The 26185-nt window shown below is 48.1% G+C and overlaps 1 protein-coding gene across 1 annotated transcript in view; it reads right to left on the reverse strand.

Annotated features, from left to right (window-relative positions):
- The window catches only part of UBXN7 (UBX domain protein 7), a 701503-nt gene that overhangs the window by 97587 nt on the left and 577731 nt on the right, over nucleotides 1–26185 (reverse strand). Inside the window, exon 9 of the mRNA XM_078665644.1 lies at nucleotides 1684–2104. Within this exon, the coding sequence (XP_078521770.1) occupies nucleotides 1684–2104 (421 nt within the window). The remainder of the gene's footprint in view (nucleotides 1–1683; nucleotides 2105–26185) is intronic.

Here is a 26185-nt window from a genome sequence, read left to right on the forward strand (position 1 = left end):
GGCAAGGAGAAGTGACTTGCCTTGAAAAAGGCCCGACTCCATCAGACCTCGACATGGAGATAGACACATGCACAATCCAATGAGCATGTTTGGACAAAATTCACCTAGCTCCACCCCCACACACCCAGAGTGGGACTGGCCACACCTCAATACACAAAGCAGTTAATGACTGCCCCATCATCTGGGTGTAGTAATCGCCAGACTGATCCAAGATGTAAATGATTTCTGAAGGACAACCATAGAGTCAAACAGATGATTAAACACCACAGTTACCTATGTTGAGGACCTCCAAACCAAAGGCCAGGCTGCACCATTTCAGCTTCCACAACAGATCCCAAGAAGATGGCTTGCAACAAAACAAAAGGCCATGTAACCCACTAAGGTGAAGACTTTGACACGGATCATTGACTAACGGAGGAGCACCTACTAACCCTTTAAGAACGCATGGGTTACGTGGCAGAGGTAAATGGTGGATTTTCCTATGTTTTCCTGCTTGGAAGCAGGAGCAAAACATGGTACGACTTACCTAGCTGCGTTAAGGCCAGCAACAAATGTATTATTTTTTTTTTTTTTTTAACTATAGCGCTGTTTGCAATCAAGCTTGATTGTTATGGAATGCACCACACTATATTTTAATTTCTAACTCATTCCCCCACATAAAGTAACCACTTAACTGACTGCTCAACATCACAATAACTATATATTCAAGTGTACAAAAGGAGTCACAAGGGTATCCAGTTAGTGTGCATGAGTACTGGTGAATCTAATGGTAAATGTCCGCACTTAACCAGAATACTGCTCAGATAACACTAACTGCATTGGAGTCAGAGTAATGGTTTAGTGCCCAACACACAAGGCCTACTGCAAGTGTAACAAATTGCACTTATGGTCACCCAAGAGGACACCCATCCCTAACATTTTCTTAGTATCTCATTGTGCATTACTCAAAAAGGCTTCCAGTCATTTTCTAGCCATAGGAACATCATTGCCAGCTGAAGGTGGAAATTATAGACATGGGCCCCAAGGAGTTTCATAAAACTACAGTAGAGAGGAAGCAAAAAAAGAAGCTCCTTCCGCTGGTCTCATGCTAGGGCAAGCCACATCTGTCTATATGTGCAATGTGGCTAAAGAATCATGTGCTTGGGAACCAAATCCTGCGGAAGCCATTATAACTGAGCTCTACCCTGATAAAAATTGTACACATCAGAAAGGTCACAAAAACGTAAGATTATGCAGAACTAAAAAGAAATGAAATCAGAATAAAGCAAAAGGCCTAGACATAAAGGGACTGAAGATACAAGGGGGAAAAATCCGAATGATTTTGGAGAGACTGTTTTCGAACTGTGTCCCTCAGATTACTGCCAAAGTGTTAAGAGAACATCCAACAGATGCAGAACTGCTGACCATAGGCTCATGCAGTTAGTCTTATGTTAGGGAATGTGGACAGGGGCAATAAGAGAAAGTATAGTGAGTTATTTTTTTGGATTTCAAGTTTCTACCCCAATGTCAAGTAACATTAAAAACATAGTTGATATGCATCCTGCTGAATACATATCGGTTAACGCAGTTCAGGGGACACATATTAGATTCATAAGGACATGTAGGTGAAAGGAGACCTGACAAAATATGCTGGACAGAAGTCATTCATTTAAGTCAAAGGAAAAGGTTGGTATTTTTACTCACCGTTTGCTTCGATCCCATCTCCAGAACCATTAAGCTTTTCAGGCTCTTCAGAGTTTTCTCTTTCCCTACCAGAGGACCCAATATGGTTTGGAGCCACACAAGCAGTATGAGGAGAAGGATGAGGATCAGTCTTTAAAAAAGCTGATGCCTGAGGCGGCCGAATTCCATCTTTCCAATGACTCATGTCCTTGTGAGGAGACTTTCGTGCCTTACTGCTGGGTATTTCTGGCTCTACCTCATCATCATCCGAGCCACACACTGAGATGAACTCCTCGCTCCCTGAAAAGGGCTCAGACTCAGACTCGTCATCGGAGCATTTCTCAAGCTTGGAAACCATGGTGGAATCAAAATGAGTCTCTTGCAAAGAGGCCTGGATAGCTGCTTCTAGCTGGCTGTCCTCGCTGGCATCAATGAGGCTCTCCTGTGTTGCAAAAGGATGTCACAAGGCAAGAATATAAAAAAAACTGGTTAATGGCGGCTATGTGCAACAGTGATATTGTATAGCGACTGCATTTATATAGCACTTTGTACCCCTGATCAGACACCCAACTGCATTACCAGAGTAGTTGCACCCTACAGCGTGGGTGAAGGGCTTGGTTGAAACAGTATTCAATTGCAGTGGTGCCCTTATCTTACCTTACACCAAATGTATTCCAGGAAAGGGATAAAGGAATAATTTGTATAGATCACAGAGGCAGTCATGTCGCAACTATTCTTCAGTTTATACTCAACTAAGAAATGTACACACTTTGTTGTAGACCAGATCAAACTGCTTTACACAAAGTTAGTTTTACACACGTTAGTTTTTTACATTTATTTACTTATTGTAGAATGATAGTGTTATTATTACTCAACAATGGCCTGTGTACTCCCTAGTGACAGGTGTAACACTTAAATTCAATTTTTTTTTAGGTCCAATTAAATTTAACTAGGGAAACATTTTCAATTGACCGCGTGTAAAGATCCAGGTCTTCAAGGTGAGTTAAAGCTTACCACGCCTAATTATGTCTAGTCATTCTTTGGGATTAATGACCTCTTAAGTAGACAATACATTTCTTTATGGCAAGGTTCTCCTGGTTGTGTGCCAACCATTTAAACCCCTGTTTCCCTTGGAAAGACGCCTTCAGGACATAACTGGACCTACCACTAAAAACATACACAGATTCCTTCTGTTAAATCACATACAAAAAAGTGTTCTGTGAGAAGAAGCAACTCTATACAAGCACATTTAAATCCCACTAGGGAGGGTAGGAGTACTGAACATCAGAAGCTAAACTACCAAGCAAGTGCTTTGTTTTTGGGACTATACATGCAGACTGCATTTATTATCGTAAGTTATACTGATGTACATTACAGGCTTGTTTTGGTAAACTTGTTCCTCTTAATGCATTTCATATAATCCATTCATTGTGTTTTCCTTTTATTTAGTTTTGTGCAAAACTTTAAAGATTGAGAGTACATTCAATGAATCTCTTCCTTGCTCTCAAAACGTATGCCACTTTAGGCATTAGATTAATCTTAATATTTTTGTTTGGACAGAATGTGTACTGTTTCACATCTTAGGTCATTGCATCCTGGGTCTAAAGAAGGGAAGAGGAATGAGAAAGTGCCCATGGCTGATTGAGTGCATGTCATTAGATTCCTCCAAAGAGAGATTGAACACCTGCTCAAGGCATGTCAAGGCAGTCAGTCAATATGACAGTAAGTGGCCCAGCTGCACAGCCAGCCTAAGTAAATTATATGAGTTATCAGGATTAACTCACAGGCAAGCCCAGGAGATAAACAGTCATAGTAAATGGTATTTAGGAATTATGCAAGTGTGAATGAGAAGTGCACTAGAGACGTCACATGAGACGGCTATAGACAGACAAAGTAAAGCTTCACAAGGCAGACCAGGAGCAACATATGTAATGAGCACTAGTGCTATTCACTGGATACAGGCACCCAGGAGAAGGAAAATATTACTTACCTGTAACAAACAGTTTACAGTTTGTAGTGCTGTAGAGTCACATTCTCTGCACACTCCTATCTAGTGTTGAGCAAAGATGTTACAGGTTATCTTTGAAGTAGAGGTTTTGGTTTCGAGACTTGATACCCTGTCCTGAAACCCAAAATGCAGTAGGACAGATCCCAACTCAGATTGTGTTTTCCCAGACAGGTGACAGTAAGTAATAGTAAGAATGCAAAGCAAGACATAATATGGTAGAATATAAAAAGATTTTTAGAAGGAAATTAATTTTAAAAATGTCATACCATGAACACGCATCTGGGGCAACAAGTGATTCTACAGCACTACCAAGCTGCAAACTGTTTGTTACAGTTACATTTTGCATATGCAGTGTGTGCTGCTGTAGATCACATGCTTTATTAAGACTAAAACAGTGGCCTACTCTGCTTTGCAAAGACTAAAAAATTGTGCGCTTCTCTCTAAGGTGGTGGCTCGTGAGTTGTAGCAAAAGCCATTTGAAACAAAGTTTTAAGTAGTTTGCCGCTCCTGTGCTTCTTAACAGACATGAATATCCACCCAATGTTTGATTAAAGTTAGCGGAGTACACCACATTGCAGCTTTACATGTGATTACAAGTGGGATATTACGTAAGACGCCATAACACCTCCCTTTTTTTACCAAGCGGAAAGTACCTTAAGCACAGAGCCTAATGTGTATAGACCTTAGCATAGCAAATAAATAAACTTGAAAATCAGTCTATTGAGGCCCGTTCGGGAAATGAGTTTCCCTAAGTGGGGCTTGTCGAAAGCTACCAAAAGTGTTTTGGTAATTCTAAAGGATTTAGTATGGCAATATGTAACATAAATGCTCTTTTGAAACCTAAAGTGTGCAGGGTGCTTCCCAAAACAAACAGATTGGGTGAAAAGTATGAATATCAAAGGTTTCATTGACATGGAACGAGGAAGACTATCTTAGGCAGAATACACAGATTTGCCCTAAAGACAAACCAATCAAGTAAATGGCTCCTGGTTTCCCAGAATATGCAGTTTACTAACAATATAAAGAAAAGAAAAGTGATAGCAATGAGGAAAGTAACCTTCCATGAAATAAACTGAAGTGTCCAAGAGCTCCTGTGGTTTCCACCTGAGCCAGGTGAAAAAAACATGCTGAGATCCCACGAGGAGAGGGATGATACTCTATGTGGAATTCTTCTTTTGAAGCTTTCCAAAATGGCTCTGACTACTGGTATTTTGAATATTGACTGGTGTTGTTGATTTTGCAAGTAAGCTGCCATAGTGGTCATATGTATCCTGACTGAAGTGCAGGCTAAGCTTGCCTTATGTAGGAGTAACAAGTAACAGATATTTTGCAACAAGGCTTCTAAGGTTGATTTATGTAGACTAGAGCAGTAGAAGGCAAATTGCTTCCATTTGATGGAATAAGAAGCCCTTGTGGGTTTGCAGGCCATCTTTGGAATTAGTATATCCTCTTTTGGCAGCTGGAGACAACTATGGAGACTGCTTGCCCCTGTGTTTTTGAAGCCACGCTGTCTGTGGGAATGAGCACTGTTTTGCTGCGAATTAATAAGTAAAATGCTCCGAGCACTGACTAAACTGCCCTTAGGGGGTTCTGGGGTTAGAACAAGGGTTCCCCCAGGGTCAAGAATGCACTCGGAAAGCACCCTCAGCAGCACTATGGCGGCCGTGTGCAGAGTATTGAGGCCCAATGTAATGCAAGGGGGGATAGGGGGCCTCCGGTTGGTGGCTTTCAAGGGCATGCCACTTGGATGTAGGGAAAAAAGGGAATCCAAGTTAGCACACAAGGGGTACCCACAGTGGCGGCCGGGTGTAGGTTGCTAGACTGGCGTTGGGTACCCAATGGTTTCAATGGGGAGTCTCCGGTCACAGCAAACCCTGCAGGCTCAGGCACGAAGATCTTCTGGAGGCGAACACTGGTTGGAGAGGTAAATTGGGAAACTGGGGGCTGCCTGGACACCATTGGTTGGGCCACCCAAGGCCGTGGAGCATCGGGTGCAGGGGTTTTCTTGAGTCATCTGGTTTTCCTTACTGGCTCCAGTCGAGTCAGGGGGATACACCATATAGAGGCTGTAGGCATCATCGGGAGACTTGAGGTAGGTCAGGATAGCCAGGGAGACCTCCTTGTGGTGTTGGGCCACTCAAATTCTGTTCATGGGTATCGTGTGCAGAGTGGTGCATACTCGCGGAATTGGCAGGAGCCAGAGTCTAGTTCTTGAGCAAGTCCGGTGCTCACAGCAGACAAAGTCTTTGTAGGGAAGGCAAGGCAGGTCCTACGGGTTCTGAGGGGTTGCAGGCTGAAGGACACACAGCGATTCAATTGGAGCAGGTCGAGGTCGGGACAGGCCGGTAGGGCTGGGGCCAATTTAGTTGGTGTCCTCTCCTTCAGCACGGCTCTTCGGTCCTTCTTTCTCTGGGTTGCTCCTAAATACTAAAATTAGGGGCGTTTCAGGTAGGTACAGGTTGGGACCTATGGGTCCCTTCCTTGGGGAGGGTACACCGCCTATTTTTTTTTTGATAATCAAATTTATTTGCATTTGAAAAAAACCAAGACTTACAAAGACAGCATGTAAATGCACAATAAACCAAAGTCCATCACCGGCAAACAACAGGAGACCAGGCCTAAATGTAAGGCCCTCGATCAAGCCACCCCCTGTAAAAAAAACAATGTAGCGATATAGGTGAGAAATAGAATACATAACTCAAAACAGTAGATTTAGCCACTTGCACCACACCTTTTCAAACTTCTCAGGACACCCCAGGGCCTAGAGGAGGGGTTCCTCGTGGGCCGCGCACCAGTCCACCCCCCGTCGCCAATTACGTATGGTAGGGGGTTTGGCCTGTGTCCAGGCCGCTGCGATATCTCACTTGGCGACTGCCACCACAGTGCCCAAGAAGTGTTTGTCGGCTCTAGAGCCGTCCAGGCAATCAAATACTCCCAGAAGAAGGCGCATAGGATCAAGAGGGACCTGCCACCCCAGGGTCTGTGTGAGCTCTGATTCCACACCCGACCAGAATGGAGCTGGACCAGGGCACAGCCAGACCATGTAGTAAAAATCGTCCGGGACGTGGCCACATTGTGTACATTCTGGGAAGGGGCTTAGTCTTGCCCTGTGTAAGGGCGCGTGGGTGAGATATGCCGTGTGGAGGTAATAAAGTTGGATGAGACGTAATTTAGGAGAGGTTGTCAGAGTTTTGGGAGCCATAAGGGTTTCTCGCTAGTCTGCTTCCTCCAGGGGACCCAACCAGCCCTACCAGCAGGTTCGCAGGGAGTCTAAGATAGTAGGGCCGTTGTTCACGAGGGGGGGGGGGGGGGGGGGGGCAAGTTTATTTACAAATTTTGGATGTACTGGGGAGTGGCCCCTTGGGCAAGGGTCACTCCCCTTGGGAGCCATTTTAGGAAGCCCACATTTTTTGTTTTTGTTTTGGGTATCGTCCCCTTAGGTAAGGGTCGCTTCCTTTTGGGGGCCATCCTTTTTGCTTTGTTTGCCCCCTTGGTGGGGCAAATTAAAAGTTGTAATAATTTATTTGACACACTGTGCCAATTGTATAAGTGTAGTGGGGAGTGGCCCCTTTGGCAAAGGTCACTACCCTTTTTTGCTACATTTATTTTGCCTTGCCTTCTTGGTATGCCCATCATGTTAGGTTGTAGGTCACTCCAGCACCCCAGTTCAGAAATGGCCATACGCAAATTAGTCTGACCCTATGCCTCATGGGAGCAGTCCAGCCCGAACTGCCAAGCCATATCTTCCCTGGCCCGGAAACAACCATAATGGGACCGGTTACTGGCTAATCAGCCGTTATCAGCCAGGTTAGCTTGAGTTCAGTGGCAAAGTGAGCAAGGACGCCACGTCTGCCAACTTAGGGCAATCAAAGCGCACAGGGTCAGTCTGATTTGCATATGGCCATGTCTGGACTGGGTTGGTGAAGTGAGCTAAACAATGATGATGGATTAAACCAATATCAGTTGACTGGGGGTGAGTGTTAGATTTGCTCATGCGCCCCGTCCATCATCCCCTTTGGTATCACCTTGAAGGGCAGTTCTGTTGGTTTATTTTTTGTAGGGCCACTAGGGCACCAGGGTTTATTTTTATGTTGGGGATTTGCCCCTTGGACATGGGTCGTTCCCCTTTATGGGAGGATTATTGTGGCCTTTTCTGCCCTCTTTGAGTGGCAGAGTAGCAGTATTTGTTTAGTCCTATCTGTCCCCAAGGGGGGCAGAAGCCACTAGACACCAGTTTTTATTTTATTTTGGTCTTAGTGGGGGTGGCCTCAAGGGAAAGGGTTGCTCCCCTATTGATGTTATAGTGTTAGGCCCACCTACCCCTTAGCTAGGCAGGTTGGACTGTTGCAATTTTTGTATATGTGATTCTAATCTTTTCTTCTTTTTAAATCTAGTCTAAAGCTTTTGATTCCTGTTTGCGGTATCGACAGTGGTTCCTCTGCAGTTTTGTGCAGTTGCATTTTTTAGGTAAGAAAAACATTTTTGTTGTATGTGCTCCAAATTAGTAATATTGCAATGTAATATTTTGTTTATAAGAGGTGTCAGTGGCATTTAGTTAGTGTTTTGTGCATGAAAATCTTTCTGATGTGTTTTGCATTGTCTTATGTGTATTTTTTTTCTCTTTCTTTTTTAGTGGGATATTGTTGATCCATACTGTGTCTGTGCAGAGTACGTGGTGGTGAGTTTAGCTTCTTCTGGCAAGTGATTGGTTTTGCTTTGCAGTGTATAGGTATTTTTGATAAAGGTGACTTTTGTTCATTGCTTATTTTACATAGTGATTGTTGTTGTTGACTAGTGTGACAAGTTACCTTTATTAGTAATCATTATGGCTAGCCGTAGAATGACTGCTCAGCAGGTGGTTGGTATGCTTCTTGAATCTTCCTCTGAGCCGGATTATGACACTGACAGTGCGTCTGAGGGAGAGGAGGGAGGGGAAGATTCTGGTAGTGAGTTTTCTCTCCACATGGAATCATCGGATGATGAAGGTTCTCTCAGTGCAGATGAAGGGCCTGTTTTAGAGGAGGATACTGCTGTGCCGATGGTGCAAGAGGCTTCTAGATTGCAGCCTGAGGCTACTAGTCTTCCTACTGGAAGTGCTGGACTCTGGGTTGATCCTAACATGGTGCATCCGGTGTTGCCTGCCTTTAGCGGTGATGCAGGGTGTAGAGTGGATTGTGATTATTTTTTTGCCTATACAGTATTTTCAGTTATTTATGGATGATGTATTTTTGGGTGAGATTGTTGAGCAGACTAATTTGTATGCTGAACAGTTTTTGAGGGACAACAGCCCCCACTACCCGGTGGACTCCCACAAATCTGGAAGAGCTGAAGAAGTTTTCGGGTTTGACTTTATTGATGGGTTTGGTAAGGAAGCCGAACCTGGCTTCATATTGGTCTTCCAGTCCCTTGATGGCAATAGCCATATTTCCAGCAGTTATGACTCGTGATCGGTATTTACTTTTGCTACACATGCTGCATTTTGTGGATAATTCTTTCGCGTTGCCACGTAGTCACCCTGACTGTGACCGTCTTTTTAAGATTCGACCAGTTCTTGGTTGCTTTGTTGATCATTTTTCAGAGATTTACATTCCAGGGAAAGAAATATCTATTGATGAGTCTTTGATTTTGTTCAAGGGTCGTTTGGTTTTTAGGCAGTACATCCCTAGCAAGAGGGCAAGCTAAGGAATTAAACTGTATATGTTGTCTGAGAGTAAGACAGGATATATTTTACATTTTCGTGTGTATACTGGTAGAGATTCCACTATTGACCCCCCTGGTTGTCCATCCACTTTTGGAGTGTCAGAGAAAATTGTGTGGGATCTTGCTAGAAGATTGTTCAACAGAGGCCACCATTTGTACCTTGATAACTTCTACACTGCTGTGCAATTGTTTAAAGTGGACACTTTTGCATGTGGCACTATCCACTCTAACAGCAAAGGTTTTCCGAAGGAGCTTGTTTGCAAGAAACTTCAGAGGGGTCATTGCAGTTCCTTGCGTAGTGAAGAACTACTAGCTGTGAAATTTGTGGACAGGAGGGATGTGTACATGCGGACTACCATCAATGATGAGAGTACTTCACCTGTGCCTGTTTGGGGTCAGGTTGCTGATGTGCACAAACCTGTGTGCATTCTGGACTACAATAAGCACTTGGGTGGTGTTGACAGAGTAGATCAGAGGTTGGAACCTTACACTGCTATTCGGAAGGCTTATGTTTGGTATAAGAAGTTGGCCATCCATTTTTTCAACTTAGCAACTTTCAATGTTTTTATTATGTTCAAGGAGTGTTCTCCTGCATCCAAGTTGACATTTCTTCAGTTTCAGCACTCGGATATCTAGCCTTGTTGTTGTGGAACAAGTAAGTGTTCCTAGATTTGGAGTGGTGGAGGATGTGGCTCGATTGAAAGATTGCCACTTTCCTGATTACATTCCCCCAACATCTACAAAAGACTTTCCCACTAGGAGATGTAGAGTCTGTTGGCGAAGAGGTTTGCGGAAGGAGACTCGTCTTTTCTGCCCTGGGTGTCCTTCTAACCCTGGGCTGTGTGTGCCTGCTTGTTATAGAGCTTACCACACACAAAATAATGTTTGGGAGTATCTATGAATGGTAAAATGAACTGCTGGTCTGTGTTTTTTTAAATTTGTATTCTGTTTTAAGGTTGGCATTTGTGCAATGTATTTATTACAGATTTTGTGTTACTAGATTTGAATCTATTTGCAATTTGTTTGTGTTTGTTTTGTAAAAAAAATTCAAAATGTAATGGCGGTGTGCATGGTGTGGCGCTTGGCTGGCGGTGTGTGTGTGTGTGGAGTGGCGCTTGGCTGGCGGTGTGCGTGGAGTGGCGCTTGGCTGGCGGTGTGCGTGGAGTGGGGCTTGGCTGGCGGTGTGCGTGGAGTGGCGCTTGGCTGGCGGTGTGCGTGGCCTGGTGCTTGGATGGTGGTGTGGGTGGACTGGCGCTCGGCTGGCGGTGTGCGAGTAGTTACTTTCTGTTGGTCACTACACACACTGCTAACTGAGCGACACTCCACGTAGTCCATCACTTTGTGTAGTTGCTGTGTCAGGAATGTGGGCGTGTGAAAGTGATGGGCCCTTGAATGGCGCTATCTGCTGGTGTGAGTGTTGTAATGTGATGGGCCCGCGGCTGGCGGTGTGAATGTTTTGTATGTGTCACGTATGAAAGGTGTATGAATGGCCTGTAAAGAGGTTGGTGCCTTGACGTGGCTTTACAGCTCACGAGCTGTGAGTCAATGGTTCAGTTTCTCATACTTTCAATTATTAGCAGTGCATTTCATTTTTGTGAAATAACTTGCTAATACAATTGTATATACTGAATCATCACTCACCCACGTGCCAAATCCAACCAGTATGTGTGTGTGTGTGCTTGCGGATTAGATGGCTGTTCAGTAATATTGGTCTTTTTTCTCTTTCTGAAGCAGGGTGTACCTTGTCCCTTTTTGTGAATGTTGTAATGTGTTGCTTTTGCTCCCGGATGGTGTAAATGGTCTGGTGAGTATCAGGTATGAAAGGTGCGTGAATGGCCTGTAAAACGGTTGGTGCCTTGTCGTGGCTTTACAGCTCACGAGTTGCGAGTCACTGGTTCGGTTTTTATGCATTTATTTATTGACTGAGCATTTCATTTCTGTGAAATATCTTGTTAATAAAATTTTATGTACTGAACCATCACTCGCCTTCGTGCCAAATCCAAAAAGTATGTGTGTGGGTTTGAGGAATAGATAGCTGTGCTGGAATGTTTGACTTTTGAGTAACTCTGTTAAGGGGTACATTACAGCTATAAATAACGTACTAAATGTAGATATTATTGTTAAACCATGAGAGTATATGGTGATGTCTCTCTTGTGAATTCTAAGTTATTTTTTTATCCACAATGTCCTGCAAACTTGAAAATGTCTGTCACAATTTCCATGCAATATTGTCCCAAAACTCTCACGCTGTAGAACTGAAAACATAATTAAGTCAAAACAATTTGGTTTTGCAATGGAGGTCACCTGGGTTTTTGGTCCTGTGCTCAGCGGACATCTAGGGAAACCTATCAAACCCACACACTTCTGAAAACTAGACACCTGGGGGCTTTCAAGGAGGTATGGCTTGCGCGGATCCCCCAACGTTTCCTTACCCAGAATCCATTGCAAACCTCAATTTTAGCTGAAAAAATCCTTTTTCTGACACATTTTTCTGTGGGAAAGCGTGGCTTAACTGGGCTCACACAAATTTCCTCCCACCCAGCGTTCCCCCAGGTCTCCCGATAAAAATGGGGCCTCACTTGTGTGGAAGGCCCAAGTACCCGCGACAGGCAAGGGTCCAAAACGTAGTAAGGCGACTTCAAAATTACCTATCACAAACCAACCTGGTTTTGAAAGGGGGTTCCCATGAGTTTTTGCCACGGGGCTCGACGGCCATCTAGGGAAACCTACCTAACCCACACATTTCTGGAAACTAGACACCCGGGGGAGTGCAGCGAGGTATGGCTTGCGTGGGTCCCTCATCATTCTTCTACCCAGAATCCACTGCAAACCTTAAATTTTGCTAAATAATTCACTTTTTACCCCACATTTCTGTGTGGTAAAGTTGTGGAATCTGCGTGGATCCTCAAATTTCCTCCCACCCAGCGTTCTCCCAGGTCTCCCGATGAAAATGGTATCTCACTTGCGTGGGTAGGCATAGTGGCTGCAACAGGAAAAGGCCCAAATCGTACGGTGGAGACTTTAACATTACCTATAGTAAAACTACCTGGTTTTTTTTGGGGGGGGGGGGGTCATCTGAGTTTTTTGCCCCGGGCTCAGCGGCCATCTTGGGAAACTACCAAACCCAAACATTTCTGAAAACTAGACACCCGGGAGAGTCCAGTGAGGTATGGCAAGTGTGGGTCCCCCAACGTTTTCCTACCCAGAATTCCCTGCAAACCTCAAATTTAAGTAAAAAAAACACTTTTCCCATACATTTTTGCGTGGGATCTCCGTGCCAGCACAAAAGTGAATTTTTTAGCGAAATTTGAGGTTTGCAGTGGATTCTGGGTAGGAGAATGATGAGGGACCCACGCAAGCCATACCTCGCTGGACTCCCCCGGGTGTCTAGTTTCCAGAAATGTGTGGGTTAGGTAGGTTTCCCTAGATGGCCGCCGAGCCCCGGGCCAAAAACTGATGGGAACCCCCTTGCAAAACCAGGTTGGTTTGTGCTAGGTAATTTTGATGTCACCTCATTAGGTTTTGGGCCCTTGCCTGTTGCGGGTCCTTGACCCACCCACGCAAGTGAGGTAGCATTTTTATCGGGGGACCTGGGGGAACGCTGGGTGGGAGGAAATTTGTGGATCTACTCAGATTCCAGAACTTTCCACCACAGAAATGTGAGGAAAATGTGTTTTTTGGTAAATTTTTTAGGTTTGCAAGTGATTCTGGGTAACAGAACCTGGTGGAAGGCAGTCACGTCACCCCATCCTGAATTCCCCTGGGTGTCTAGTTTTCACAAATGTATAGGTTTTCTAGGTTTCCCTAGGTGCCGGCAGAACTAGGGTTCAAAAACTACAGCTAGGCACTTTTCCCAAAAAAGGGTCGTTTTTCACTGCGAAATTGAGGTGCGACCACGTTGAGTTTTGCGCCGGTTCCTGTCGCAGGCACTAGGCTGACCCACGCAAGTGAGGTACCATTTTTCTCAGAAGACTTTGGGGAACGCGGGGTGGGTGGAAATTTGTTGATCCACGCAGATTCCAGAACATTCCACCACAGAAATGTGAGGAAATGTGTTTTTTTGGATATTTTTTAGGTTTGCAAGGGATTCTGGGTAACAGAACCTGGTGGGAGGCAGTCGAGTCACCCCATTCTGAGTTTCCCTGGGTGTCTAGTTTTCAAAAATGTATAGGTTTGCTAGGTTTCCCTAGGTGCCGGCAGAGCTAGGGTTAAAAAACTACAGGTAGGCACTTTGCCAAAAAACGGTCATTTTTCACTGCAAAATTGAGGTGCGACCACGTTGCGTTTTGCGCCGTTTCCTGTCGCAGGCACTAGGCCGACCCACACAAGTGAGGTACCATTTTTATCGGGAGACTTAGGGTAATTCAGATTTGTAAATCAACTATTACCTATTGAGTTTTCATGCATTTCTCACTTCCAAATGAAACACATTGTGTAAAAAAGCAGTCATTTTGAAAAATGACCTATAATTCTCATGCTAGTAAGAGTATTCCCAATTTTGAAAATGTGCAAATATGTACTGTTTCTAAACTCTATAATTTGTACCCATTTCAGAAATACATAGGTGTCTTTCATACCAATTTTTCCATGTATACATTTTCAAAGAATAATTGCTCTAAACCGGGTACGTAACAAAATACCATTGCAAGTTGATGCACAGGTTTTGGCTCTGGTTTCGTCAGGTTCTTGGTGAACCTACACGTCCTATATATCCCCACAACCAGGAAGGTCCAGCAAATGTAACGGTATATTGCTTTCAAACAGCTGTCATAATTATAAGAAGTTACAGGTGAAAACGTTGACACAAAATGCTGTTTTTTTTCAACTAATTTTCAATTTTTCCTATATTTAACTGTTAGTTTCAATAAAGAGACCTTCATGGATTTAGACCAATGACTCCTTTCTGAATTCAGAATTTTGTCTACTTTTCCAAAATGTATAGCTTTCCAGGATCCATTGTTGCTTTCATACTCATTTTTACCATTAACTGGAAAGAGGTTGGAAGCACTAAAAATAGCAAAAACAGGCTATGTCCCAGAAAACTGCCAAAACGTTGTGAAAAATGTTGGTTCTCTGACAGAAGACTGTCATTCCCTAAAAGCTGGGAAAATGGTGATTTCAGCCCCACAAACCCTTTTTTGATAACATTTGCAGGGAAAAACCCAGAGGCTTTCATTTGCAGGCCGTTTCTCATTTTTCGGAATAAACCAAACATTTTACTGTATTTTGCTTAATTTCTGGGACCCCTCCAAGGGAATCCACAAACCCTGGGTACCTTTAGAATCCCCAGGATGTTGGAAGAAAAGGATGCAAAATTGGCGTGGATACCTTATGTGGTCAAAAAGTTACAGGGGGCTAAGCACGCACTACTTCAAATAGCCAAAAAAAGGCTTAGCACAGGAGGGGAAAAGGCCTAGCAGCGAAGGGGTTAAAAAGTGCCCCTCTTCCAAGGGGGTTGAGTGGGACGGATTGCCAACGCTTAAGGTTGGCTCTGGCTTTCGTGACCAGGGGTGTTAGGTTGAGAGCCCACTCCAACTTCGGAAGCAGAGTCACCCAGATCCCAAGATATTTAAGCGATTGTCTCTGTAAGGGGATATTAGATTGCCAGTCAAAGCAGGCTCTTGAGGGATGGAGGGGGATCAGAGTGGACTTCGCCGGATTGAGCCGCAGGCCCGAGACTTTCTCAAAGGTCTGGAGCACCTTCAGACAGCGTGGGCCGGAGTTCTCCGGGTCGGCCAAGACATTGTCCGCTTATAGGGCATTTTTATCTACCTGGTGGGGGTCACAGGACCACCCTCGGATTTGGGGATCGTTACATATGAGGAAGGCCAGGGGCTCTTTCGCCAGTGCAAATAAGAGCAGCGAGAGAGGGCACCCCTCCCGCGTGCCTCTTCAGATTGTAAACGCCTCCGAGAAGCTTTGGGCTTCGAGTACAGGACCCAGATGAGGTGCCTAAAATGGGGGGCCGAAACCCATTGTGATGAGAACGTCCTCCAAGTAGCTCCAATCCACCGTGTTAAAGGCCTTCAAAAAATCAATGAGTTAGGGGGCCAGGTATGGAGTGAGTAGATGGCGATGAGCCAGGGCAAGGTGTAGGTGACGTATGCAGTGCCGAGTGCCGCACGCAGGCATAAAGCCACATTGATCAGGGTGGATCAATTCATGTTACAAGGGACGAAGACGTTGAGCCAGGGCAGTGGCGAAGTTTTTAATTTCTGTGGAAATGAGAGAAATTGGGCGGTAGTCCGCACAGGAGAGAGAAGGTGGCTGGGTCTTTGGAATGACCACAATAGTGGCCACATCAGTTCCTGAGGGGAAAGAGCCCGTCTCAACCACATGCTGGAAGAGGTCGCCCAAGTGGGGCACCAGTAAGTCTCGACATGTCACGTAGTATTCCTGCAGGAAGCCGTCTGGCCCTGGTGTCTTCCCAGAGTGCAATAGGCAGATAGCCCCATGTATCTCTTCTGGGTAAAGGGAAGGTCAAGATCTGTCGATTAGGCCTGAGCAAGGCAGGGTAGCTGGACCTCTGCTCGCTGCAGCAGGTCAACCGAAGAGGCCCCAGGGGGCCGGGCTGAGTAGAGTTGGGCATAGTAGCCCGCAAAGGCTTGAGCAACAGCCCGCGAGGTACACTGGTGTGTACCTGCAGCGTAACAGATTTCAGGGATAATTCTGTTGGCCTTGGGGTAGGAGACCAAGTTGTGAAGCAGCATTCCATTCTTGTCGCCCCACCCGTAGACACAGGCCACAGAGTAGCGCCACAGCATCTTGGCAGAGTCTGGGGAGATCTGGCGGATCTCTTCCTGGATCGCCGAAAGCTGTCTAGCGGGGTGAGCGTCATCTGTGTCCACAAGGGTCAACTCCAGCCGCGTGGCCTGTGCCTCAAGCTGGGTCAGGCGAGCAGTCTGCGCCGGCCATTTAGTGTGGGCCAGACCCCTGGCCTCACCACATAAGGTAGCCTTACCGGCCTCCCACAGTGTGCCCGGAGAAGGGACCGAGCCTTGGTTGACAAGAAAATAGTGTCTCACTTCTACTGCAAGCGCGTCCTTGATCTCCGGGTCTTGTAAGAACCATGAGTTTATCTGCCAAACCGTACGCACACCATCAGTGGTACTTCTCAAGCGGAGGGAAATGGCAGAGTGGTGCGAGATTCCACGGAAGAGAAAAGAGACGCCAGAGACCTGTTGGCAGTCGGTGGCAGGCAGGAGGATCAAATCAATGCGGTAGTGGGTATGGTGGGCCGCCGAACTGTGAGTGTACTGTCTCCCTCAGGGATTCCAAATCCTCCAGGCGTCACACAGACCAAGGGCAGTTGACCAGTCTGACAGCCTTTTAGAACAGGCTAGGCGCGATGAGGAGAGGCCACCCATTCTATCAAGGGACGGCTGCATAACTGCAATGAAGTTGCCCCCAATTATTGTCTGACTCTGGGGCAGAGGGGATATTACCTCTGTAAGGTGATGGAGAGTAGAGGGAAGTGTGGCAGGAGGAATGTATGTTGATAGTAGGTTGAGGAGCGGTCCTTTCAAGCCTACCCGACATGGCCACGTAGCGGCCTTGCATGTTGGTCGTCACGTGTACTGAGGTGAAGGGAAGACCTCTCCGGGTTAGGATGGCCACCCCCCCAAGAGCCTCATGCGAAACCCGAGTGCCATACCCTGTCGAACCCGTATCGGGCAAGAAAGTAGCAGTTGGTTCCCAGGAGGTGTGTCTCTTGAAGGAGGAGCACGTCGGGTGCATGGCGTTGGGTGCTTTTGAGGACTGCTGCATGTTTGATATGTCAGTCAGTCAAAATATCTTTATTCGATTTAGTTAAAAATCATACAAAGAGATAAAAACATTTCATACAGTTTAAAATATAATAAAAAAATCTATTTACAATATCATACAAATCAGAGCATACATATAATTATTAAGAAGACAAATTAGGTTCATCTAGTGTTTACTCAAAGATCAAGTGCAATAATTAACGCAGTTGTAAAGGGGCCCATTGTTCTGATGTGTTTTTTTAGTTCTAACTGCTGCCACCAAGAAATTAGCCATACAGAATGTGATGCGTATGTTGTTCAATGATTGTAGGTAGAGCAGGGCTGGTCTCACTTGTGTGAAGCCAGCCTCCTTTAAAACAGGGAACAGATATTTTTTCCTTGGCTCTAAATAAAACCCACAAAACATAACAAAGTGCATGGTATCTTGGGTAGAAAAGTGATCACAACAACAGGGAGGGGCTAATTCAGGTTTTTCCCACGCTTTAAAATTGCCCAAATAAAAATGTAACAAATTAAACCTAAACTTAGTCAGGAGAAACCTATGAAATGGGATTGTAACTAAACCAAGATAAGGTGCTAGAGCAAATGAATTTACAAGCAGATAATGTCTCCTCACTGCCGGTTTCACTAGTTCCTTTTCCTCACGACTTGCTCTTGCCCTACCCATGAATTGCTTCTTAATCAGGTCAATATCCTGGGTCTTGATGTCCCGGGGGGATGTGAAGAGTTCTGGTCGTCCCAAATCTGAGAACGCCTTCATCAGATAGGCCAACCATGGCACCCTTTTAAAGTGGTCCAAAGACAAGACATCAGCCATGATCTTGTGGTTGAGGGGCAGTTCTTCGTTAAGCCAGGTCTTTAGCCAAAAGATCAGGGGTGCCATGTTCAGCCCGTCAGTGAGGAAATCTAAGCCCACCTCCATATGTATGGAAAAAGTCGGAGTAGACTGTGGGACAGACAGGAGGGTCCGTATAAATCTATTTTCCGCCTTCTGAATTGGTTCCAAGTTTATATAACCCCAAAGGGGTGAACCATATGAAGCCAAAGCAACCAATTTACTTTTATAAATCTTCAGAAGGGCTTCCATAGGCCTAGCGCCCAGCCTGCCCGCAAAACCCATGAGGGCTGCTGATGATCTAATCACCGCCAACCTCTTCGCCCTAACCTGAGGTCCCCAAGATCCTCTCTGGTCAAAAAGGACCCCCAGATAGGTGAACGTGGAGACTCTGGAGACAACCTCGCCCTTACATTCAAAGATTTTAGTTTTCCTCTTGCTACTTTGGCGCCCCACGACCATAGTATGGGACTTGTTTGTGTTTATTTTTAAGTCCAGCTGGTCCATGAATGTGCCAAAAGCATCCAGGAGACGTTGCAGGCAGACGCCAGTGCGGGCCATCTGCACCGCGTCGTCCGCGGACAGGAGCGCAGGGATCTTAACTGCTCCTGCACGCGGGACATCGCCCTCAACATCCTCCAGGTAGGCGCCCAAGCCATTAATGTAGATGGTAAAAAGCAACGGGGCCAGTATGCAGCCCTGCCTGACCCCCCGCATGGACTTAAAACGGGACGTACACCTCCCCTCATTAGTGACACGCACAGCAGCAAAAAGCTCTTGGTGAAGAGACGCCATGAACTTGACCAGTGCCTCATCTATCCCCATCTTCAGGAGGGTCGTCCATAACTTAGACCTGTTCACCAAATCGAAGGCCGAGGAGAGGTCCATAAATGCTAAGAACAGGGACCCCTCCTTGGCCACCGTATATTTTGAGATCAACAGGTGTAAGTTAGAGCATTGCTCAACCGTTCCCTTCTTCTCTCTAAACCCGTACTGAATGTCGGCCAACCCTCCACAACACTCTACGTTATCCCTCAGTTTGGTCAGAAGAAGTGGAGAAGTGTGGCTCAGTGGTTAGAAGCGGCAGACCCTGAAGCAGAGGTCGGTCCGGGACCAGGGTTCAATTCCCGACGCGGCAGGGTCTTGGGTCAATGTCCGCAGACTCGATAATTCTCGCTTAGGTGCCTACGCTAACCATGGGTCCCACTCTGCAACTCTGGGCAATAGCTTGCTTAATCTCCACAACGGCCCCAGCAACGCCGGGGATGCCTGGCCTCACCTTGGGGTGCCCTCTCACAGGGAAAGCCAGGACGGGTTCCCCAGCGGTATACAGCGCCAGGACACCACGTAACGAGGTAACAGGGCGCTTTACAAGTATACATTACATTACATTACTCTGCCTAAGATCTTTACTGCAGAGTCCAAGAGGGATATGGGCCTATAACACCCGGGGTCGTCCCGCTGGCCCTTCTTGAAAATGGGGACGATGGTGGAAATAGACCAGGTGGACGGTATGGGGTTGCCATTAACCGCGGTAAAGACATTGGCCAAAACCCCCGCCCATAACTTGGGAGAATGTATGAAAAAGTCAGCCGGCACCCCGTCAGGTCCCGGGGCCTTAGGCTTAGTAGTGGCCAGGATAGCTTTCTCCACTTCTGATCTTAAAAAATAGATGGGAGCGGCGTCCGGGGCCACCATGGGGCATTCTTGACCAGCTGTGTTATTATCTCCATACACCTTTTTAAAGTGGTCTAGCCATTTGTCATCCGAGATGACACAGTCCGTGACCTCATTAATTTGATCAGAGAAGAATCGTTGTTTAATTATTTCCCAAAATTGCCTGCTATCCTTCAGGACGGCACGGAGAGGAGACTCTCCCAGGTTTCACGTTTGATATTATCTTGTCTAGTCTGGATGGCTAGCTTGTAGTTCTTCCTCAACGGTACAATGTCATCCCTTATCCTGGGTGCTTTCTTCAAGGCTGTCATTAGGGACTTATGTGCTTTCGAGCAGGAAGCGTCAAACCAGCGCTGCTTGTTAGACACTCCCTTCCTGGGTTTTGCCAAAAGATCCTGTGAGACCTGCCCACATATGGTCTCGAAGGCCCCTATAATTTCGCAGTCCTGAGCATTTGGATTTTGGCACACCGCCACCTGGGCCTCGATTTTCGGGAAAACTTCTGCGTAAAAGTTCTCCGGAACCACCTTGGCCCATTTAAGTCTTCTACCCTGGTCGGATGTGCGCAAAGTATTTCCTAATCTAGCTGGCCCCGGGATTGGCCCCATATAATCTCCCCAAGCTACCTCAAGTAAAACAGGATTGTGGTCACTGTAATGGGAGGGCACTGTACAATAGGTAATGACCCTGTTTAGGATGCCTGGTGTTACAAAAATATAATCAATTACTGTTCCGGGGTCGGTACCCGTAAAGGTAGCTATTCTTGGGCCCCCTCCGGTTCATATAGGTTGAAATTAGCCAGAAAGTCTTCTAGCTCCTCACCTGGGTTAGTATGCTCGAAGTGGGGTCCTTCGGGCCCTTCTCCCCCTTCTATGTTATTTGAACTACACCCTAGCTTACAAGGGTGGAGATTAAAATCTCCCAGTAATATGTACTCTGAATCGAAGTGTGTATTCTGACTGACTGACATTAAAACAGCATCTAATCTGGCAATGTTATTGTCGCTATTGTCCCTATTCCAGGAATTATAAAAATTAAGGTTATTGCCTTACAGGAAACATGGGACACTTCTGTTAATTTCTGGCTAGATGGGTTTACCAGCTTTGCCAAAGCGGCTACCCCTAGCCGTGCTGGTAGAGCTAAGGGAGGTCTTCTTATTTTATTTTCCATAGAACTTAAGGGATCTTTAAGACAGATCAATATTGTCTCTCCCAACATCCTTATTGTTGAAAGGGAAATCAGCCCCACCAGGAGGACTTTATACATTATGCCCAGAGACGAAACTAATCCACTCCTTGTCGTTGCGTTTGGAGTTAATTCCTGCCACGTTCCAGCTTAGTAGCTTGCATGCCCCAGCTTCACCATTCATTGGGTTCCCTACCTCCTCTGTCGAGCCGGTGGGGTTGGCTGCTAGTCAGTCTATGTCCTCCAGACCCGCCAGGGGGGCAAAACGGTTTACGGTGGCCAGCACCGAACCCTCCCGGACGTTCTGGTGGTCACGGGGTTGGCAGGTTGATGGGGTAGTTGGGCACCTTGGGGGTTGTGGAAATGTGTGAGTATTAATCCTGCCTTCTCCTAGAGGTGGGCGCCCTCCCAACCTGCTGATCCCAGGGCCTCTAAGTTGCGAAGTGCACACAGGGGGAGGGTAGAAGAAACCCAGCGGGACAGGTCTTATTTGGTCCATTAAGGATACATCAGAGCCATCCCAGAAAAGTCTATCCGCTAGGTTAACCCTGCTAAAATTAATAACCACACAATCTCCTTGGGTAGATTTCTGTTGTTTACCGATCCAACCCACCCTCCTTGCAAAAATAATCTCATCTGCAATGTTCTTACCACAACATTTGTCCGAACACCACTTGTTAGTTTTAGCAATAAGGTCCATGGAAGATTCAACCCCCCCTCCCTTAATGGGGGGACCCCAATAAAGACAGCTACTAAGGGGGACGCTTCGGGTGGCAAATTAAGTTTGTATTTACTATAGGATGCTCTCACAAGATTGGGAGTGCAAAGCTGGTGCTGCGGGCGTGACTGCCCTCCAGGGTTAGAGGCGGTGCGCCCTTGGCTGGGAGTAGTGTATTAGTAACCCCTGCGCTGCTCTCAAGTTGCGAAGCCGCACATGGTGCCAGTACCAAGTCCCCCCTCTCAGTCACCTTCCTCTGACCCTCACCCTCAGGACGCATCGCACTGTCATGTGGAACCATATGAAGTGGGGGGTTATTAACAAGTCTATCAATTAATGCAAATTTCCCAAGTAATCCTTCTAGGCAAGTGTTTAATGTGTCCACAATGTCTTTCGCGATCCCAACGAGTAGTGGTTCAATCCTGGCAACAAAAAGGTCCTCTAATTTGTCCCCCAAAGAGTCATTTGGCAAATTTGATGGACATGCATTAACAACTTGTTATCCAACAATCTCCTAGTTGGTTGGGTAATTGTCTGCTGCCTTAATTCGGGCTGTCTGACTGGCGAGGTGGGGGTAGATTCCTTAGCTGTGGGGCATATGGAAGAAGGATTGACGATTGTCACAACGGGGTCTAATGGTACCGGGGGGTTGCCATTAGGCGTAATATCACCCAAATCCGGAGGAATGGGTGGGATGATGGTTGGTGAGGAAGTGGCAGACAAACCCAGTTCAAGCTCAGCATTGGCAATTTCCTTAGTCAATTCTCCCACCACCGATGTAAGGTAAGTCATGATTGAATTAGAGTGTCTTGGGACCTTAGCGTTCTTCCCACCCTCCTCCATGTTTGTGGCTTTCTTGCGCTTACCCATTATCACCAGCAGATGTTAGTGGGGTGGCCCAGCCCAGCCTCCTTCAGCCCCTGACGGCCATAGACGGCCAGCCCTCTGCCCGGGCTCCGCCCGGCGCCGTCCGTGCACGTCCGCGACGCGGAGGGAGTGTCCGTTGTTTAAGCGCCTCCGGGCGCGTTGCAGGGCGGAAGTGGGCGGAGCAGTGTTGCTGCCTGGGAGCTGTAGTCTCCCCCTGCGGCGGCCGCTCTGCGTTGGTGAGCACGGCGGCAGGGAGACCAACAGCGTGAGCAGCCCAGGGATCTCTGCAGGTAAGTGTCAGCCCTGTGAAGTATGGTCTAGCAAGCCATTTACATTCCACAATATAACATAGAGGGATCTACGGTGAGTGGGCATCTGAGGAATAGCTGGCACGGGAATGAGAAGGACTGGGGGAACCTGGGTCCTAGGTGAAGCGGCACAAGGCAGCTAGGATAGGAAGATGTTGTTTGTGCAGGGTTGTATACCCTCCATCGGTGGTGATGGAGCGTGCATGTAGTAGGCTGTCATTAAGAACAAAAAACTTCAGCTCAAACAAAGCTGAAACAAAAAGAGCCCGGAGGGCAACTCCCCCCCTCACCCCCAACCCCACCAAACACCCCCCACCCTATACTTCCAAAATTGAAGCGTCTGTCACCTGAAAAGGAAATTAGTAATAACAAAGAGCTAAGCTAAAACATTTAGCAGGGCAGTTTGTGGCAATGATGGACCACTCCATGTAGACGGATGTCATCAGCTCCTTAATAGCAAAGAATAACCAAAGAGTTCTGCCTCAAATCTAATCTTGTTGGCCTCCACTATCAGATTCCTGCGTCGTCCCCGGATCCCCAGAGTGGAGGACTTCTAGATAGATCGGAATCTGATAGTACGGGGCGCAGTGTCTCAGACGGCCCTGGGCCACGGCTTAAATCAATTAGGGAATTGGCTCGGCTGTGGTCATCAAGAGCAGGAGGAACCACAGAGAGGACCAGCAACTGGGACCCAACGCCCGGTGATCGTGAGGACCCCCCCCCCTCCGGTCCCACTTCCTGCGGGACCGATTGTGCTTCTGCAGCAGCTTGGGAGGAGATGAGTGTGACCGTGGAGGTGTCTATAAGGTGGTGGGGAGTGGCCCGTGTCCGTAGATGTCGCTCCTCCGTGAGCCAAGTCCAGGCTGCCAGTGGGGTGTCAAAGAAGATTGTTTTGCCTTGGAAGACGACTCAGACAGGCCGGAAAGAGAAGAACATATTGCAGTCCCAAGTTGTGGATGTTTTTTTTGACGTCTGTGTAGGTAACATGTTGGGCCTGTACTTCTCTTGTGTAGACTGGGAAAAGCATTATTGTATTATTTTGATATTTCAGGGAGCAGGGGTCCCACGCCTCACAAAGGATAGCATCCCTGTCCCGGAAATTGAGGAATCTAATGATGAGAGGACGAGATGTCACCCCGGAAGGAGGCCTGGGCGCCAGGGAGCGGTGGGCGCATTCGATTGCAAATCACATAGAGAGCGTCTTTGGATATCCATGAATTCACCCAAGTCTCCAGAAAGGTGTCCGCCGGTCCCTGCTCAACTCCCTCAAGGAAACCTATGAGGCGCAAGTTGTTCTGTCGGGAGCGGTTCTCCGCATCTTCAGCCCACCAGTGTAGCTCCGAGGTTTGAGTCTGTAGGCGGGCCACATGGGTTTTCAACTGACCCAGCTCGTCCTCAGCCGTGGAGAGACGCAACTCAGCCTCCGAAATCCTCGCTGTGGCATTGCGTAGGCCTGGCAGGTAAGGGCCACGTCCACCCGTACCTCGCCAATCTTACCCTCCACAGAGGCCTGAGAGGTGCTGATAGCCTGCAGGATGGTCGAAAGGTCTCCCCCGGCGAGGCGGGTGCCTCCAGTAGCCCCCTCTGCTGGATTCTGATTAGTGGTGGTGTATTGGTTCATTTTAGTTTGGGTCTGTGGAGCGGTGACTTCGGAGAGCGTTCTCGACCCATTTCCGCCGCAGGTGCAGGACCCAGGCGTCCGTGGGGGGGGCCCTCCTGTCCCGAGGGACCAGTCAAGCCAATCCGGAGACCCCATCCCCCGCCGCTCAAGACTACGGCCGGATCAGGGGGGAACACCACTTATTCAACCCCGGAGCGGGCGTTGCCAGGCCAAGGGGATGAGTGCGGCCAGTTTCGCCTCTGGGTTTTTTGCAAGATGGAGGGAGCCTCTGTGACATTCCTCCTGGGTCAAAGCAGGGGAAACCAGGCGACGGGTCAGCGGGGTCGGGCCAGGCTCTGCAGATGTGGCATCAAGGCGACCAGTTCACGGAGGAGCGGCGGGCCAGCACCAGAGACCCACGCTGCTCAATGGGTGCGGCCGATAGTGGGTGATGATTGCTAGCCCGTGGGGCACTCCTGGGCCGGGACACAGCTGGGAGCTGGGCAGGGGACCCATCACCAGGACCCCAAACTGCCCAACAAATGTGGCAGAGACCGCATCTTTGTTAAAGGCCCCCGGCCCCTGATGCACTGTACCCCCGCGAGCCGTGAGGCCAGCAACGAGAGTCCAGACAGTCAAATCCTGTGTGCTTGGAACTGGAGCAGAGGCCAGGAGAGGGAGACACCCTAGGCTCAGGGGAGGAGTGAGGCCGCAGTCCAGAACCAAAGCCCTCGGGGGTCACTGCGTAGGGCGGGGGGACACAGGATGGCACTGACAGCCCCCCGTTTCCCCAGTCGAAGAAGCGGACAGGCACCCACCTCGTTGATCGCCGACGTATGCCAGTTGCGGGAAGAGCAGACCGCCGCCCACAACTCCTGTCCGGGCCGACTCCCGCAGGCAGGCTCAGTAGCAAACCTACGCGCCGATGGGAGGGCACCAGAGGTGCGGCGGCCCCAGCAGGTGCAAAAGATCTTTTCTCGAGCTTCAGCAGGGGGGGGGGGCACCCCAACAATCCAGATGAGCCGGCAGTCAGGCCCCGAGGCCACCATCAGGTCCAGAACCCCCAGGGGGTGCCGCAGGGACTGGCAACCTACCAGAACAGCAGCAGGGGCCAAGATTAGCCGATCACCTCCAAAGGTGGAAAAGGATGGGCGGGAGCCGGTTGATGCAGCGGCTGCCCAGACAACAGCCAAGATCAGGTCCGGCCGAGGCATCAGTCACGGGAGGATCAGGTCTCTAGGTAGGCCCCAGAGGTCACCCAGAGCGGTCCGGGATCGGCGGAGGCATCCAGGGCCCTTGGCAGCGGCCAGGCGAGCTCCAGGACATAGGCACCGGGCCACTCACGGAGGAAAGATTCAGGCACCCGGACTCCGCCACCTGCTCCGGTGGCCGATATGCTGCTCAGCCGCCCGCATCCTCAAAGATCACCTCTCTGGCGCTGTAAGTTGAGTCAGCAGCGTCAGCAGGCCCGGCCGGGCAGGGGGGAGAGACTTGTCCCAAGGATCCGGCAGTCTGTCTCCCCGGCAGCGGCGAATCCGCTGGGGAACCCAGGCAGGTCACCAAGGCCCTCAAGTCCTGCCAGGTAGACCCCTACGCCAGGCACCAGGGCACAGAGGAGCTTCAGGGGGTAGTCACCACCATTTTAGGTGAAGATGCGCCCAAGTCCAAGGTAGGGAAGTTGACTCCGCAGGAAGGCAGAACGGTATCAGGCACCTCGCCGAACAGCACGGGTCAAGGCGGAGGCCACAGCAGCAGATGAGATGGTATTTAATGGGCTGATGGCGCGGGATCGTGGCACGGATGACGGAGGGGTCCGAAGCACTCTCAGAGTGCGACCGCCAGTTTGACGCGCCAAGCCA

Source organism: Lissotriton helveticus, chromosome 11, assembly GCF_964261635.1.
Source record: "Lissotriton helveticus chromosome 11, aLisHel1.1, whole genome shotgun sequence".
Taxonomy (NCBI): domain Eukaryota; kingdom Metazoa; phylum Chordata; class Amphibia; order Caudata; family Salamandridae; genus Lissotriton; species Lissotriton helveticus.